The 18176-nt window shown below is 40.5% G+C and overlaps 1 protein-coding gene across 2 annotated transcripts in view; it reads left to right on the forward strand.

Annotated features, from left to right (window-relative positions):
* Positions 1–18176, forward strand: part of LOC102289395 (voltage-dependent L-type calcium channel subunit beta-2) — a 66191-nt gene that overhangs the window by 26923 nt on the left and 21092 nt on the right. For both annotated transcript variants that reach the window (XM_005949998.3, XM_014330199.2), the window contains exon 3: positions 17975–18094. In XM_005949998.3, the coding sequence (XP_005950060.2) occupies positions 17975–18094 (120 nt within the window). The remainder of the gene's footprint in view (positions 1–17974; positions 18095–18176) is intronic.

The following is an 18176-nucleotide window of genomic DNA, read 5'->3' on the forward strand; positions in this document are numbered from 1 at the left end:
AGGAGTACTGGGGGTAGACAGCAAGTAGTTGCTCCCTCTTTTTAAGATTATGTGTTTAAACTAAGACTCAGGTTGCCTGTAGTTTGCTTGAAAGACACCAACTTGTCTGCAAACACTTGCAAACTAGATAAACTGTGAAAAGTGTGACACAAAGAAGAAGCAGAAGTTTGCCTTCAAAGTAAAAGTTGCAGATTTTGAAACGTGTTGTCTGCAATGATGAAGCACAAGTTTTACTAGCCCTAGGCTACTATTGTGACGAGTGTTTGCAGACAAGTCAAGTTTATTTCTATAGCACATTTAAGAACAACAGCTTTGGACAAAGAGCTGCACATCTAATATAATCAAATAACATAAAAAAAATAGGACAAAATGACGGTTTACGAAAAGAATCAGAGAAAGTCAAAGTATTCACATCTCATTCTTATTGCAGTTTTCAAGCAGCTTAAAGTGTCTAATGTTGCCGAGTTCCTGATGAAGAAATAGGTTGTTCCAGAGTTTTGGAGCAGCACAGATATCTTCTGTGCTTTAAACTAGATTTAAAGATCATTTGCTCAGCAGACCTCAGTGATCTAGGCGGGAATGCGCAAACTTAAAAGATCAGAGGTGTAAAATTGTGCCAACCTCTGGAATGCATTCAAGGCATTAAATAAACTCAATTCAGGAACTGATTGGCAGTCAGTGCGGGGATGCTAATATAGGTGATATGTAGTCTTGCTTGCATATGCCAGTTATGAAGCGTGCCGCAGCATTTAGGACCAGCTGCGGTTGGCTAAGCAGCTGAACCTGAATAAAAACTATTACAGTAGTCAAGTCGAGGCCTAAGTTGACCCGATTCTGGCTCCAGCTTTATATTTTTTATACAGACACAGGACTGATATCAAGCTTTTCATCTAACTTGGGACAAAAAAGTTATAAACACATTGATTTTATTTCTGTCTAACAAATCAGCTAAAAAAACAAACATGAGTACTGAATTTGGATCCAAAACCTTTAAAATTCAAGCATTTGACTACATGTGAATTTATGCAATAACTGCTGATTGTCTCAAGACTTTGCAGGATCATCTGAGTACAGTAAATATGTTCTTGTGAAAGTAGGGTAAGAAAATCAAATTAAATTAAATGGTAGATTTTTTGTACGGGGATTTTTTTTATAGACAAAAGGATTCATTTAGCAGTTCTTGAAAGCCTCTTGGAGAGTTTCATTTATATAATAGCATTCTTGGCAGGGCAGTTGCCCTTAGGAGGGGCCTGTCTGACATTTCCTCAGTGATCTAATTGTAGTGTATTTTAGCCCATTAGTGGTCTATTAAAGTTTGCTAAACATCATTTGTATGCCTTGTTATGATCGCACTTTTGACAGAAAACAAAACACTGTTCATGTTGTTAGTGATTGTCTCCATCTCTGGCGATACGCCTCGGTCATAATCAATCAATTATCGTCAGTGTCTGCTATTGCTTTGTCTCTTGTTTATGATGTCTTCAGTGTTATGATGTTGTATTGATATAAGGCGGATTAACTCATGAACCTGAGTGCTTCATCACTTGCAAGTGCGTGCGGCAGTGCTGAGAGGTTGTGTTTTGGGCTATTTACTTTGAGAGTGGTAGCGAGTGTGAAGTCACACTAGCATGAAAACTGTCCACTCCTGGTTTGGTGGTCCGGTGCCTCGAGAGACTATCCTGTTACTGAGTGTACACAGGTGTGATCCGTTCGCTTAACCCGATACATCGAACTGCTCTCATCTGACTTGCTTGAATTGCAAAACTGAATCTTCGTTTCTTCTCTTCCTCTGAAGGTGCTTGGAGCAGAGGGAGGCTGATCTAAAAATAGTGAGATGTAAAGACCACGCTTGGTAATGAATTATGCATAATCACTAAGCTTCAGTAAATTTTCTAATAGCTTCCTAGAAATTTTTTCAAGTGGTTACAGCCCATCATCTTCAATGTATTTCTTAAATCACAAAGTCTGTTAGCACCCAGATGATACTGTAGGTATGATAGATGAGGGACAAGCTAAAGAAGCAGGGTTACTTTAGGGTTTGAGGAGTATTACAGGTTGACAGGTGTGGAGATTTTGGAGTGATATTATATAGCACTCTCACCAACATGATGAATACTCAAAATAACATTTTTGATAATGGCAATCGCCATTTTTAAAAACTTGAAGAAGAGGCACTAAGCCTCCACTGGTAAACAAATGGTGTCCCAGTATATAAAATGGTTTCTCCTCTTCATTACCAATCTGGATATATAGTATATTTGGCCTTCTACCATATTTAAAGCTTGGAACGCTTTTAATGTCTTGGTTTCAGGTAGTAGAGCTTGTTGTCCATTAATCAAAAGGTCGATGGTTCGATCTCCATCACCTTCATGTGCTAAAGAGTCCTGGCAACTATTTCCATCTTTGTGTGCTGAAATGGAAGCACCAAACTGAAGTCTTATATATTTTGCAGTAAGTGAAGTGCACAATTTTTCTTAATTAGGCTTTTATGAAGCATCGCCTTTTTTATTTTTTAAAAAGGCTTTAATCTCAAGCTTGAAAGCAAATGCACCTCGCCAAATTAAATAATTAGACACATAACCCCCATTGAAACCCCTTTTTGTTTGTACACTTCTGCAACAGTGTCAGTCTAAATCAGCGGTCTTCACCCTTTTTTGCGCCACGGACCGGTTTATGCCCAACATTATTTTAAGGTGTCACGGATAAATACAACAAAATAAAACTAGTACCGGTACCGAAAAAAAGAAGATTTATAACACACGTGAAAAGACCCAGGAAAACCGAGTTAACCATAAAAACGATAACAAAATAACGCTGAAAACCGATAAAAACCCTGAAAACCATACATTTCACACCTGAGCCTCAACTCTCGCAGCCCGGTACCAAATGACTCACGGACCGGTACCGGTCCGAGGCCCGGGGGTTGGGGACCGCTGGTCTAAATATCCAGCTGGGCACATTGGAAGGAAATTCCCATGAGCTGCTCAATGTTAAAGGAAACACGTTCAAATTAAATGTTCTTCATTCAGACTCAATTTTAAATCAGCACCTCTGCAAAAGAGCAGCACAAGGTCAAATAAAACAGATGGTTTTGAATATTAATATACGCAAAAGATCGCAGCTTCATCAAATCAGGTCAGCCTCCACAAGGTGACTCTTTTTTAAATATGAAAGGAAACAGCTGTTGGTATTGTCTTTTTTTTTTTTTCAAAAGTGAATGAAATTGGGATGTTATATTGATTCCTCTCCCATGGTCCAATTACTGTATGCTGGTTTTGTAAGCTGTCCTTTTTGGCCTTTATGTACTTGTCAGTGTGAGAGCCTGCTGACGTCATTGTGTGCATGTATACTGATCAATAAGCCAAAGGCAATGCCGGCACTCATTTCTGTGGCAGAAACAGAAGACATTGATCTGTCAAATCCCGAGCTGATAATCATAGTGATGCCTACTGGCAGTGAAGAATGCTATTATGTTGTGCTATATTTACTTTATAGCAAAATAAAACAACTAATCTGAACTGTAACTTTATTAATTTGACATTGATTACACGATTACACATTTAAATAAACTTCTCTGGCCTAAGCATAAAATCTTGGCAGGGTTGGCTGGAGCCTCATCGCTCGATAAACATGTTGTCATTTTTATGCATTACTTTAATTTAGTAGGATCTTAAAAATCTCTTTTTATTTAGAGTTTGCAGAATATACCCTGATTATTGTGAATTTTTGGCAGTATGTAGCGGATTTTACATGCAGAAGTCACTTTTGGTACACGTTCAGAGACACGGTATCACACTTTCTGATCAAATGTCATCACGCTCAGCATGTTAAGGTTTTTGCCTCTAGCATTTAGCTTAATTAGTCTGCCTTTCACCTTCTCACCTTGACCTCATGTTGCCATCAACAGGGTTTAGGTTAGATCTGAAAATATTAATGTGCAAAGGTTTGAGATACTCTAGATTTGTGTCTGTCATACTGTACCACCAGGAAGGCTTCTGCTCTGCTTCTAATTCATCATGCATGACAGTAACTCCAAACATACAGCCACACAGAAACATTGGGGAAGAACAGGAAGTCCTGCAACTGTGTAAAATGTGGGCCAAAGGCCTTAAAGATCTTACAGATTGTACACAAGTGAAGCAAAAAGAACCGGTGCTACTTTGAAGGCAAAAAAGTATCAGAGATCAAAGAAAATATCAAAACCGACTATCAAAATTTGAGCTCATGCTGCCAATTGAATGAAGCCTGTCTGTACAGAGAGACGCCATCCTGCCCTTGATGAGGACATGTTGTTCACATTTAATGAAGGACTAGGAGCTTAAAAACAAGGTGACTGGACTGGACTAACAGAGAGTGCACATTTCCACACAGTCAGAAAAAAAACCCATAGAATAAATGTTTTATTTTACATATAACCTTTTCCCTGAAGGATACATTTTAATGTAATCCCCCTCATATCACAAACATTTAAATTTGCAACTATTTTTCCAGTAAACTGTAACAATTAATTATTTTTGAATTATGTTACTCTAATTTTGGAAAATCTTTGGAAAACACTGGTCAAGACTATTAGAAAATGTACTTTGTAACATACTTTTATTACCTAAGGGACAAAAATCTTTTTTCTTTGTCAAGGGGCCAGAAAAATGTACAAACATCTGTTTAGTAAGGCGACATAGTCAATACAAAAATAGTATAAAAACCAATCATACTTACATGCTTAGTAACCCTCCCATGATACTGATTCATGAAGAATGACACAATTGAAAGAGTCAAGACGCATTTTTTAAATGATTTTATATTACACAACAGTGGAGTTCAGCTCCAAATAAAAGAAAAAGAGCTTAAAACCACTGTTGCAGTGACATGAGGATGACTATACCACGGTGTGTCACATGCCGAGCAAACACCCTGAATGATAATCCTCAGAAAGGGGTTAACCCTGATCAAACCAAATATTCACAATATAATCTAGGATTTAGGCTGGGCTGCCCAAAAAAACATTTTCTCTCCATCAAAAAGGGGAAAAAAATACAAATCTGGGTTTACCAGAATGTCATATGAAGCTCAGAGCTTGTATAATCATCCAGGTTGGACATTAAATGGCACAACTGCTTACTCACTTCTCATCTGTGCTTTTCAGTTTGTATTTTTCCACTGACTGTGCTGCATTCCTCTGTTGTTGCTCCTTTTTGTAACCAGAAAATTAAGATTAGTTAAAGGTTTATTTTGCAAACTTATGACTAAGATTTTACGTCACGTGTTGAGTCATGTTTTACCACTATTAGATTACTGAACATCTCAGCCTGTGTACGATCTGACGTAACAGCAATGTGATGAAAAAGCACACATCACAGCTTCGTCACTGGCTCGGATCATAAAGAGATGGATCTGAGTTTCTTTAGAGTAACCGCTGCAGTTTTAAATGCCAGTTTACATGGCTATAATGTCAGACATGTAAGAGTTGTTTTTGTTTTTTTTACCTTACTTTTGTGTCATTAAAAGACCAAACGGAAAATTTCCCACTTTTTTCCCACTGATGATGAAAGCAAATATAGCATTCTGTCGATGTCGCGAACGTAATCGCTTCCTGACGTTTTCTAAGCAACATGTGTTTAGACTAAAGTTCAAGCCCTTTAAGCCTTTGTCTCTACCGAGTGTAACCTCTTGAAGGCGAAGTGGAACACATGTAAACTTCCCAGATCACACACTCACACACAGACATAAAAAGCTTCTGCAGCTGCTTTTGGTGCTTTCTGGAATTTTCAGGCCGGCCCTTTCAGTCGGAGATCTTACTTCCTAACTAGCTGTATGTGTGTGTGTGTGCGTTTGAGACAGAGAGTGTGTGTGTGGGAGGGGAGAGGGGCACGGGGGCTTGTTTTTGGGGCTGGAGGACGGCCGCAGTGCTCCAAAGGAGTGCTCTCGCAGCGTGGGAACGACGCTTGTCTTTTCTCTGCCTCTCAGGGACTAAAGTAGGCCAAAGAAGGACTGAGAGGAGCTAACTTTCTCCTCCAGATCCAACTTTCGCTGCTCAGGCTACAGAAGCAAAACTCTGGAGCCAAGACAGGGGGATTTGTAGGAGTGAAGCAGTCAGACTGGTAGGAGTTCCTGTACTCCGTGAGAAGATGGGCAGCAGCTGAGGAGATTTTCTCCCAGCCCGGCTGAACAGCAATAGCAGTCAACTGGGCAGAAATGTATCACTCTGGCAGTGAGGAGTCAGATCTGGTAAGTTTGTATAAACATGCTTTCTGCCGTGTCCTTTTCTGAGCCTAGCTTCTTCTTTACTTTAGACAAAGAGGGAGGTTCTTGTTGGAGAATGGAAGACATCAATGTGATATTTAAAGGGGTATCATCACACATAAGTGATATTTTACTCCACTGGTGCTTCAACAGAAAGTTAGTGAGGCTCTTTCTCAAGTTGCACATGTTAACTCTCATGCAGCATGCTCTTAAGACAAAGAAACTCATGTGAGCAACCAGTATGAATTTGTGAGCACCGCTGCACGACCACTGCTAGCCTGTAGTGAGGAAATGAGATGGTGTTTAACAAATGGGGAGAGGGAAAGAAAGTCAACAGCCAGGAAGAGGTAGGTTTTTATATACAGAGACCGGTAGAGAGCACATACCTAGGCTCAACCTGAATGTTTTGTTTCAAAAAGAGGTTCTTAAAGAGTATAAATGAGTGAATGTCATGTCCAAGAGACTTTCTAGTTAGTATCTCAAATATTTACTGTTCTGGTTGTGTGTGCTTCATGTCTTTGTACGGGTGAATGAAATGATTACAGAAACCTTTAAAGTCTGCCTTTTGACAGTGGTTGTCATAAATAAAATACCAGTTTGATAACACACATCCTAACAAGCAGGGTTTAGACCCCAGGAGCTTCATTTCAGATACTGGTGTAGAAGCCAAACACCTCAACAGTACAAAATTTATCAGGTTGAATTTAAAGACAATGAAAATATTTCCATTTGATGAAACGCTTCAAGTATAAAAAAATTAGATGTAAAGTTTAAAACAATTACACACAACAGTAAACAATCTGTTTTAAAGAAGTTGGAACAAAATCATGTAGATTACATTTTGCATGGATGATGCAGAAAACCAAAGGGATTTTTAGAGACTTTCCTTTGGTGTGCCAAACCAGGCTAACTAAAGCAAATAAATCATAGCTGCAACATTTAAATCACCTTCTTTATGCTGAGCTGTCAAATCAGATCTAGTCTGATAAACACAGGACCTGTGGAGGTCACTGGCACTAGGACATCTAGTAGGGGCTCCTTTAGGGTTTGTAGCCAGTGGGGTGGGGACTACATGGCTCGGGCTTGTTCTAGCACATTTATGGATGCTCACTCAGCTTGGGATCTCAAGGGTTTTGACTGCAGTGTCATCATGTTGAGTTTTTGTCATCTTCCTTGAGCAGTTTTTGTGCTGTGGTGTGCTAGAGAGAAAATGCTCCCATCCACATGGATTCCAGGACTAACACTTTCCCAGCAGCAACATTAAGCAACGCTCTGCTGGGAAAGTGTGTGTTTATTATTCATTCTTACTCTGTGCATATGTTCGTTGGGTCCATGTTCTGACTTTGTGGATGATTTGTAGCTATATGATAAACTATCTGATTAGCAAGTTGGTTGTCTTCACACACCCACAGAGAAGCATTTGCTTGATTACACGAGGTGCGTGTTAACGGGTTGTGGTGTGAACCTAGCCCTTTTGACTGACTGAACCCACTCTCTGCGACTGCCTCCACTCGACTTGGCTTATCAAGCAGCACCATCTTTTCCAAGCGTGTAAGTGTTAGTGTGTGAATTTCTGTGTGCCACTGAGAGCTGTGGATAGGTGAGTTTACAGGCCTGATTATGAAGAGCTGTTTGGAAGATAATAGGTCAGAACATGAATTTGAAGCAAAGGACAAAGTGTGTTTATCATATACAGGTAAATATTGTAGAATTACCATCAGCCAGTTGTTCCACTGCACACCAACTAAAGGTAAATTGCACCCTTTATAGAGTTGAATACATATTCAGGGTTTATTTTTAATAAATTAGAGCTTTTCACTAATCCTCTGTGTATGTAGGGTTGGGGGCTCTGTATATATAGCAGACTAAAGTAGGGAGGTTTGAAGGGAGGTTTTTTGTTTTCTTTAACTCAGAAGTGGTTGGGAAATCCCAATTTGTTCCCAATAGGTCAGTTTTTCGGAAATTGGTCCAGAGTATATCATTTGTCGGTAAAATAAATGAGGCTGAAATACTATACTTGTGCACAGTGCCAGTTGTAGTATGATTTGTTTTACACCACTGAAGATGGTTAGCAGCTCGTGCTGCTCTCTAAGCCAGGTCTCATCAGTCATGCGTCTGCTTTGTACACCAGGAAACTATCAGAATATTGATGATGCAAGTAAAAAATAGCAGCACAGAGCAGCCCTCAGTCCTTTTTACCGTATCCCCCTTATCAGATATTTCATACAGTGATGCTGTTTCTTCACAAAGGAACCAGAGTGTGAAGAGGGAGGAAGAAACTAGATCTTGCTGTGAGGGGATTCACTGCTAATGAGACCAATTTCTCTCAAAGGACGTTTGCTGCTGGTTGTAGGTAAAAATTTACTGGAGGAAAGGGATTAGCACATAATCTGCAGTTGTAGGGGACCCGTTACTCTGCATTTGTCTTGCTGTAGTGTTATAGAAACAGTGCAGCAGAATTGGAGCAAACATCCCAACAGTACATGTTCATTTGTAAGTCATGTAGTCATAACAGCTGAGCACAGAACAGTGCCTAATAAGGATAAATGAGTATGGGTTTATGGGGAGCTGTTGGCCTGTTATCAGACAGAAATGTCAAGTCGTTATATTTCACTTCCATCTCGAGTCTGACACTGTCTACTCTGACTCGGTGGGTATCTGGTTTTCTACAGCTAGTCTCTAGAGACCCCTGAAACTAACATCAGCCTTGCCAGGTAGTCCTTTAGGTAAATGTAAGTTCTCTTTAAGTTGTACTAAAATTTGTTTGAAGTCTACTGAATCTACTCTGACTTTGATATATTTGTTGTATGTGATTGTTTTATTTGTGTGACTGTGATTATAACTACAACAGCTCTTTCATTTCACTGAGAACTTTTACCCAGTTTCTATAAGCTGTATTAAAAATGCTGACGTACAGAGTTTGCTGGGTTTCTAAAAAAAAAGTAAAAACCTGCCAAAACAAGCTAACACTGGCTGTTTTATGGTGTGTAGCTTGAACTGTTTGATGACGGTGTTAATCTCGCCCATGGTGCTGATTGACTTGTCCTTCTTTTGGTGCTTATTATTGGTGCAGTTGTAACTGCAATATAGTTACTTAATTTAGTGCAATAACACTCCAAAGGTTGATTCTGTTCATCTGGACGCAGCGTTTCCAGTGGGAGAAACGTTTCATCACTCATCCAAGTGACTTTTTCAGTCTCAGCTGACTGCAGTAACACATTATCCAAGTTCATTCTATCTAACATTCACACTCCGATGAATGCATCTGAGAGCAACTCGGGATTCAGTATCTTATTGAAGGATACTTGGAGCAGCCAGGGATCAAATGACCAAACTTCCGATTAGTAGATGACCTTGTGTACCCACTGAGCTACGGCTGCCCCAACCGTTATGTTGTTCTTCTTATCTTGTTTTCAAGTAACCAATCATTAAAAATAATCAGGGATAATTTCCAGTATACTCTTTCTTGCCGATTTCTGCCTGTTTTGGTTAGTTATCTTATTCAGTAGTGATGTCTGATATTAGTTACAGTTGAATAGTTCAAAAGTTTCCCTTTTATATGTTTTCCTTTCATTATTCTAAAGTTTATCAATGTTTTGGTCTTACTTTATGTGACCAGTGATCAAAGGCCAGTGAATAAATGCATGTTTGAAATGCATACCTCCTCTCAAAGCGACCTGCCACGAGGCTTCTTACCAAGTTTCTAACTAGCCTTTAATCATGGTGCACTCCGGGATCCTGTCATGTAATCGACAGCCAGTGGGTCCATCACCTCGATGGGATGGTGCACTTATCTAATGCACTGGCACATGGAATGCTGGGTAAACACTTTCTCAGAGGCCTGTCAGTGTCACCTTGACGTCCATGCAGCCAATCCCTCTTTTGCAACGGCAGAGAGATCATTAGTCCTCCCCCATTTCTGTCTCTCTCCTTATTTCTTTCATGCACACTTTCATTTTCTGTTACAAATGTAGCAGGAGTCTGTTTCTGTCTAACTTTCCTGCTCACTTTGCAGTCATTCCTGTGTTCTGTGTTAAATATTAGTAACCATTCCTTGTAGCGGTCACACGTCGCTCACACTTGGCTGTCATGTCTGCTCCCATTGTCTTCGTTTGATGAAGGAGACGCTGTTTGTGGAACGATGATTTAATTGACTTTGTGTAGTGGCTTTGAGTGAAGTGGCAGTGATGGACAGATGGCTGGGAAAAGAAGCTTTGGTTCCAGCCAAGAATGAGTCATGCCAAGCTTGAAACTGCAAGCACACTCGCTCAGCCTATTGTCAGCCCACTGTAGTCAACTACAGTCTGTGTGCCTGAGCTGTAGATGGCTTGGCATGAGCAGTAATCTTCCTTCTTCAGCAGGATATGAGTTACAGTACGGTATACTGACCACAGTATCTCAGTTTTACAGTGATTGTATGCTGCATCTTAGAATTTATGTTGTGGTTATTTGTTTGTTAAGTTAGCAGACTGCACAATAAACTGCTGATTTTTGATTCCTTCTTTAAATAACTTTTATCTTGGCTTTGCTCTTTAGGCTCAGCAGTGCCCCCTTGCCCTCCAACTTTTAAGTGTTTGTTACTCATTTCTGATTGGATATATTTGCAACTATATCTTACACAATTGCCACATTATCCCATCAGCAAAATATGCAATTAGTGCTAGGTTTAAAAAAAAAAGAGCAGATGAATAAATGAGCCTGGGTAGATGCACCTTTAGCTGCAACAAGCAGTTCATCACAAAATGCTGTCGGTCTCACCCAACTGAGATTTAAACTGGCATAATGAGTGGTCTCACTGTCGTTATTTCACTAATCTGCATATATACAATTAAATTGCCACCAGTGGAAGTACTAAAAGATAGAAATAACTCATATGGCAAGAAGCAAACACATTAATAATCCAGAACTGTGACAAAGTCGTTGTAAAGTGGGATGAAGGGCCCAAAATAAACAAAACAAATACCAGCACAGTGCTTTGCCAGCTGTTGATGAGTCACTGAAGGCGCATGACAATTCTCTTCATCCTTCAGCAACAGAGTCAAGGAAACCCAAGCCGCTGAAAATCTCAAGAGAGAGAGAGATGAGAGATAAAAGAAGCAGAGTAAGAGGTCAGGATGGATCCAGAATGAATGGGAAAAGGTGAAATGAAGTGCAAACAAAAAAAAGGAATGTGAGAGGATATTTAGGAAACCACAAGAACAAGGGACATGAGTGCAGACATGAGTGAGAGTGCAGTGCTGAGCTTGATTTAGGTCGCAGAGAAAGAATCGAGAGTAAAACTGGTAAAACTGACTAAAAAAAGGCCAGCGTGAGCACTTCATAGCCTGCTTAAATAGACTCCATGTTCTGCATGGCTAAAGCTCTCTTTTTTCCATAGTGGACATGTACTGTATAGAGTAGTAGCAGCAGACTCTAAAAATGAAAATAGAAGCTCTCGGATCATGAAGAGATTCCCTGGTGTAATGGCTTCACCCAGCGTAAGTGATTGTGTCAGATATAAGAGGCAGCAACAACTGAGTCAGCTTCCTCTTTCACTGTGGATATTTCCACTGTGATTTGTATGTTCTAGTGTAATGATCTCCATCCTGTCGCTCCATGTAGAGGTCAGTGGCGGTCTTGCAGCAAGTACCTCGGTGTAAATAAATCAATAAAGGTGATGTAGATATTTAAGGACCTCTCAATTCCCCACCTCCACTTTTACCCATTCTGTGTGCTGCTTTTAAACAGCCACCCCTGAAACGAAACCTGTTCTCTATCCCGAGTCTAAAGCCATTTAAGCAGCTCTAAATCTCTGTATTAAATTTTCTGGCACAAGTTGACCAAAAACTGATGATTTCATTTCAGTAAGCATTTTGAATTTCAGTCTCATTTTTGCACTTGATATGATGTCAGGACCTAATTGGATACTGGATACTTCTTGTGGGAAACATAGATGTCGGTAGCAATTTTCGAAAACCACTCTAGTCTGTGTTGTGACAACTCGCAGCATAAATGAAAATACTTGACCTGTTGGGAATAGTCTTGGCACAGTACTAGCATTTCACTTCCTCAAGCAATGCTATTTAGTACTCAAGTGTCTCGTATCATATTTGGTGGCAAATGTGATGTGATATGTGGCTTTTTGCAGAGCATCAAACTGCTGCGCTCACTCAGATGTTTGTTAGCGGTACACCGAATTTTCATCTCCTTTTGATGATGACGTGCTCACCCAATCTGCTAGGTGAGCCCAGATAGAAAGAGAGTACTTCTCCTTATGGATCAGAGCGACACCATACTGCTGTTAGATTATTATTAGTGTCCTGTGTGTGGTGACACAGTGCTGTCAGTATCACAGGTCAGGCGTGTCGGGCAGCCGGAGGCTTGTTCTGTCGCTGCAAGTTTCCATCAGAGCGCAGCCTTCACAACTCCACCAGCCTCCTCCCCGGGCTCCACAGCTCCACGTTCAGAGCATCTGTGCCCTGCCCTTAGAGCTCTGCGGGCCAGTGTTGAGCCACCAGAACAAAACATATGTGACCCTCGCATGATTTCATTGTGCTGTGGACTGGTCTACTGAACTGCTGCATTTGAGGATATGTCATGTTACGAAGGTTCTCATGACACCTTTTCTTTTAACTCTGAGTGTGCACTGGCTTTTGTTTTGTCCACCCTTTCTGTTCATTTGGTTCTAAACTATAATCAGATAAGATTAAGATTAAGATAATTGGCCTTAACAATATAAAATTACATTAATTATCCTTCAGCGTTTTCCTTTGTGTACAGAGTGTCACGAAGTGCCTGTATTGGAAAGACCTAAAGTAAATGGATTCCTGTCATTTGTTGCTTTTGATAAACACCAATGATTAGCGTGTCATTCAGAGACCTACAGTTAGTGCTCCTCAGGGAGTTGCTTCACTGGCCAGTTTAAATCGCTCGTCCCACAATTTGACCCCTGACTCAAATGAGCACAGTCTCCTGACAGGTCACACTGACACACATCATGTGTCAGCAGAGCAAAAAAAAATCATTCTGAATAATCCTTCTGCAGGGTTTAACTTCTGCTAGTCCTATATGAGGATGGGAAATTTTTAATTAACGTTGTAATTATTCTCATTTGTCCTTTGTGGCTTTGCAGTGCTCTGCTCACATGTAATGAATCAGCACTGATCTGACAGGAGAGGATTTAGAGCAGCTTTCACCTCACAATCCCTGCTGCTGAGAGCAGAGGGAAGAAGACATAATTAAAAAAGATACAGTATATTAAACTTACTTCAGCATAATGCATACAGTGCAATGCTAATTATTCTTCTTATTTTCTTTCTATAAAATGTCCAAGGTGGGCATTTGCTCCGCAGTTTAAAGTCCACAGATGTTGATCTTTAGAAAGTGTGTACAAAGACACCTCAGACAAGAAGTTATACAGAGAAAACACGCTGCACTTGTTTCATTAATGTTGAAAACACTGGTTTTTTTTTATCTGTTTTGTTTTGTTTTTTAGACTCACAGGAAATATGAACATCGACATGTTCAACATGATTATCTACAAGCCTGCTCCTTAATTCCTCTAATTTCTTAAATAAAAAGCCAAGTGGTTCAAAGGCAAAGCTTCTTTTAGGGACTCCCTGAGCAGCTGACCTTGAAGTAACAATGATGCAGAAAATACCCACAATTAAAAAGCTGATAACAACAAATTTCTAGCATTTTTGCTTTGAAATGAAAATGATGAACTGACTGCCAGAGCAGTTTATTTTCTGTCAGTTGATTATATGATAACTTCCAGCTCTACCAACAGTTTTGTTTAGCTTTTTTTACTAAGCTCGTGTTGAAATTCTTGAGTGTTTGTTCTGATGTGTTGTACTGATGTGTTGAAATGGTAACTGGCTGGTTTCTTCCATGCAAAAATGTGCTTCTTTTCTCTTTTCATTACATCATTGTGAAATATCCATGTTGGGTTTTAGGACTGCATTGTTTTTGTTTTTGTTTTCTTTTGTTTGGGTTTTTTTGTTGTTGATAAAACCAGCAGCATTTTGCTTTTCCAGAGGAGGGAGTACAACGAAAAGTTGGAGAGATAATGCAAGAATAGATATGAAAGTAATTAAAGATGCAGTTTTAATGATTCATTTGCATTCTGACTTGTACTTTGGATCCTTCCTGAAAAAATTATGAGGTGACATCAGTTTCAGCAGCTATAAACAGCTCATATCACAGTGTGAATGTAGTGCGTTTGCACATAGAAGACAGCATGGTGCACGGTTGGCATATAAACAGTGTCCATATAGCGCATGCACTGCCCAGCACTGGTCACTGCAGAGACACAAGGAGCAGATGGACTGACTGTGAGGGGTAACTGAAGGAAAAAAATAAGAGAGGAGTGACAGAGGAGGAGGAGGAGGAAGAGGAGGAGAAGGGGTGGGTAGAGACAGAGATAGAGAGGCAGAATCACTGAAGTAGTACAGGAGGGCTTGTGAAGGGGAGTGAGCAAGACAAATACTGACAGGCTGAGACACAGAATGAGAAAGGGAGAGCTTCCAGCACCTTAAAGGCAGCAGCAGCAGCTTCATTAGTATCAGGAGGAGAGTCGGTCACATGCAGCCACACCGGGACTCATGTAGATAAACCGCTTTTACCCATCGCTTATGGAGCAGCAGCACAGGGAGTCTACAGTGGAGGACAACAAGGCTGGAGCCAGAGCTTTAAGGAGAGGATGAGAAGCATCACTGCAACCTGACTCACACCGGGAGTCAGCCTCAGCACCTGCAGCGGCAGACTGAGCACTCCGGCTATCAAGGAGACTGGGGCAGACGGGGAGAGAGCTGCTGAGATTATGCGCGGGGCAGAGAGCTCCTGTGGATTCCCCATCTTCGGCAACAGCAGCAGCAGCAGAGGGGGCAGGAGCTGTGGCTCTACAGACAGCAGCCGAGCTAGCTGGAGCTGCAGAAAAACAGGAAGCTCTAAAGCAATTCATTTATCCAGAGATGAAGGTAGCACTTACAGCCAAGGTGTAACAGGAACCAGCTGTCGATGTAGCCACAGTGTTGAATGTACCTGTAGCCAGAGCAGTGACGGTAGCTGCAAGGTGACCACAGCAGTGCAGTCAGGTGTAATTGTAGTAGAAGCAGGGGGGCAGTGGCTCAGGACCCTGAATGACCAGTGTGGCTGATGAAGGCCACCTGGATCCGCTTGCTGAAACGAGCCAAAGGAGGTCGTGTCAAGAGCTCCGATGCCTGTGTAAGGGGACTTTTGAGTGTGCTTACATCATGAAAATCAGTGTGTTCTGTGTGCGTGCACTTGTGTTTTGTGCGTCTGTGCTTCCTTCATGCATCCATCTATCAGTCAGCAGTGCTGGGGTCACTCTGGCATTGTTATGTATTGCCTGGTGATGATGAGAAGTTGGGTGCTGTTATCAGTTATGGCTGTCAGATTCTGGGCAGAGCTCCATATCACCTCCCTCTGACCTACTGGGACGGTGTTCTCGATCACGCTTCATCCTTAATCGTGACCTGAGTAATGATAGCAGTCCAGGTATGCTCACCTGCACTTTTCAAGTACAAAAAAAAAGGTTTATGTGCATTAAATAATAGTTATAGGCCATGATAAGGAGCAGCATTTTCCAAAGAAGTAATTTATACTGTAGGTAAAAATGTTTTGAAAACCACAGGTGGATTGAAAGCAAAAGAAGCCAATACCGCCAATACAATCTAGCTAATTAACGTAGTTTAAAATGAGCTGTTTATTTCAGGTGAGAGGGATGAGAAACAGAGAGGTGATTGATGTAAAGAAGGGCTTTGTCGTAGATGGAGGAGATAAATTTTAATAACCTTGTTTTATCAACAGCAACAAAACTCGTCTCTTTACTATAGCGTAAGTGGAGAGGAGGCACGATCATCCTTCGTATGTATGTGATGGCTGGATAATTCTAATCAGGCACAGAGTGAGGGAGGCTATTTTTAGCTCAGACAGAAACAGAGTGTAATGGTGCAGTGAGATGAATGAAAGACCTTGTGTGGGTGTCAGAGAAGCGTGCAGGTAAGGATAAGACTCATGCTGTCTTCACTTAGTTAAGAAAACCCCCGTTTTATCATATATCCTGATAATTACCTGAAACTGGAACAGATTTGATGTTGATCTGCAAGCGCAATATTTTTTTAATACCCACAAATAAGATAACAAAACTTTTTATCTCATATTTGTGTTTTTCATCTGTACGTCCGGATTTATGCCAGCATAAATGTGGCTACTAATTTCATGTTTAGTATATATCAAAATCAAATCCAAATTAACACATTTTATGAATGCATTATTTAATAAATTATGGAATAGAAGAGTATAATTTCAAAGAAAAAAATCTATATATAGCAGCTTATTCTGCTTCTCACTGGTTGATTTTTTTTTTCTATACTTTAACTGATTTTGACAACATTTCCAAATGTCCACGACAGCTGACGTTAGGAGCGTGGCTATATCAAAATTAAATTTACATGTGTGTATCAGAAACTATATATTCCAGCTTGTTGTGGCTTCCACGATCAGTTTGCTGCTGCTATGCAGCTGTGTTTGATGTGCTGTGAAGTGATTTATGTTGCACTGCTTCAACGAAGGGTGCTTTAAAAAAACTAAAAAACTGCTATAATATCAAAATCAGGGCTATATTTGTTCTAAATATGAATTATGAGAATAAGACTCCATTCTGGATTGTTTCACAATCTCCTCCCATGAAACTACAATCTCCCTCTCATGATTTGGTGTGGCTAATCTACTTGTGAATGACACGCGTTCCAAAATAGGTTCTATTCATATAAAGGTAATTTTTAACAAATGGTTGACCTAAAAAAAAAACATGTCATGTGTTTTATTTCTTCCTCTCATGCTTCTAATAACTTTCCCAAATGTCAGAAACCATTTTTTTCATGGTTGTATCTGTGAACATTTTTTAAGTGTAGAAAAAAAAGTGTGCCCATCTGTTAGATAGTTTACTCAGTAAGCCTGAAAACTTTGCTTTTTCTTTTCCTTTACCAGAGTGTTCTAACTATGTGTTAAAGCATGCAAGCATTGCTTTATCTTCAGTAATTATTTATTGTATGCGTGCGTTTTCATTCAGCATCTAACAACTTGCTGTATATAACTTCTGGTGTAATGGTATGCGCTCAATGCGCTGTGCCCAGGAGTGTATGCTAGGTAGTCTTGTGTGCACTGGTATGTGTGAGTCTGCATGTTTATGAGTAGATTTGTGGCAACCACATATCACACAGACATACCGGGATCTGGTGTTCCTCAACATTTCCCCCAGTGTTTGACACAGAAAGATGACAACAAATCTGCAGGCAAGCAGCTAAGAGAGAGCTAAGTATAGACAAAGAGCTGCTATGATGTGATCGTAAGAAAGACAGTTTGTGTCCTTTGGCACTTTGTCTCAGAAAAAGAAGAAGTGTCAATGATTTTCTGTAGATTAGACCAGCACAGCCTTCCTTTGTGCTCAGGATCTGATGAAATCAACTGAGAATCCTTTGAGTTTAACACGTCAGTCTGTGTGGGGGCGTTCGCACATTTCTAAGTTGCACAATCTCCAAAGTTTAACGTATCATCAAAGAGCGAGGGGAGCGAAAAGCAAATCGTTTTCCTCGGTGTCCTCAAGATGCTAAGAATCTCAGCACGTCTTGGCTGATAAAACCGGTCATTTTTAAAGTGTGAAACCAAATGGACAAGCTCGTGTTTCCGTGCTGTTGTGTCACTGAGTTTTTACTCCTTGTGTCTTCTGCAGGGTTCGGCCGACTCCTACACCAGCCGTCCATCAGACTCCGATGTGTCCCTGGAGGAAGATAAGGAGGCAGTCCGCAGAGAGGCAGAGCGACAGGCTCAGGCGCAGCTTGACAAGGCCAAGGTTGGTATTCTAAACCCTGAGGTCAGTGACTACCTACTAGCCTCAGTAACAGCAGTTTGTCATCAGCATTTTATAAGTTGCA

This window comes from Haplochromis burtoni, unplaced genomic scaffold (genome assembly GCF_018398535.1).
Source record: "Haplochromis burtoni strain Fernald_Lab_line unplaced genomic scaffold, NCSU_Asbu1 Contig_705, whole genome shotgun sequence".
NCBI classification, from domain to species: Eukaryota; Metazoa; Chordata; class Actinopteri; order Cichliformes; family Cichlidae; genus Haplochromis; species Haplochromis burtoni.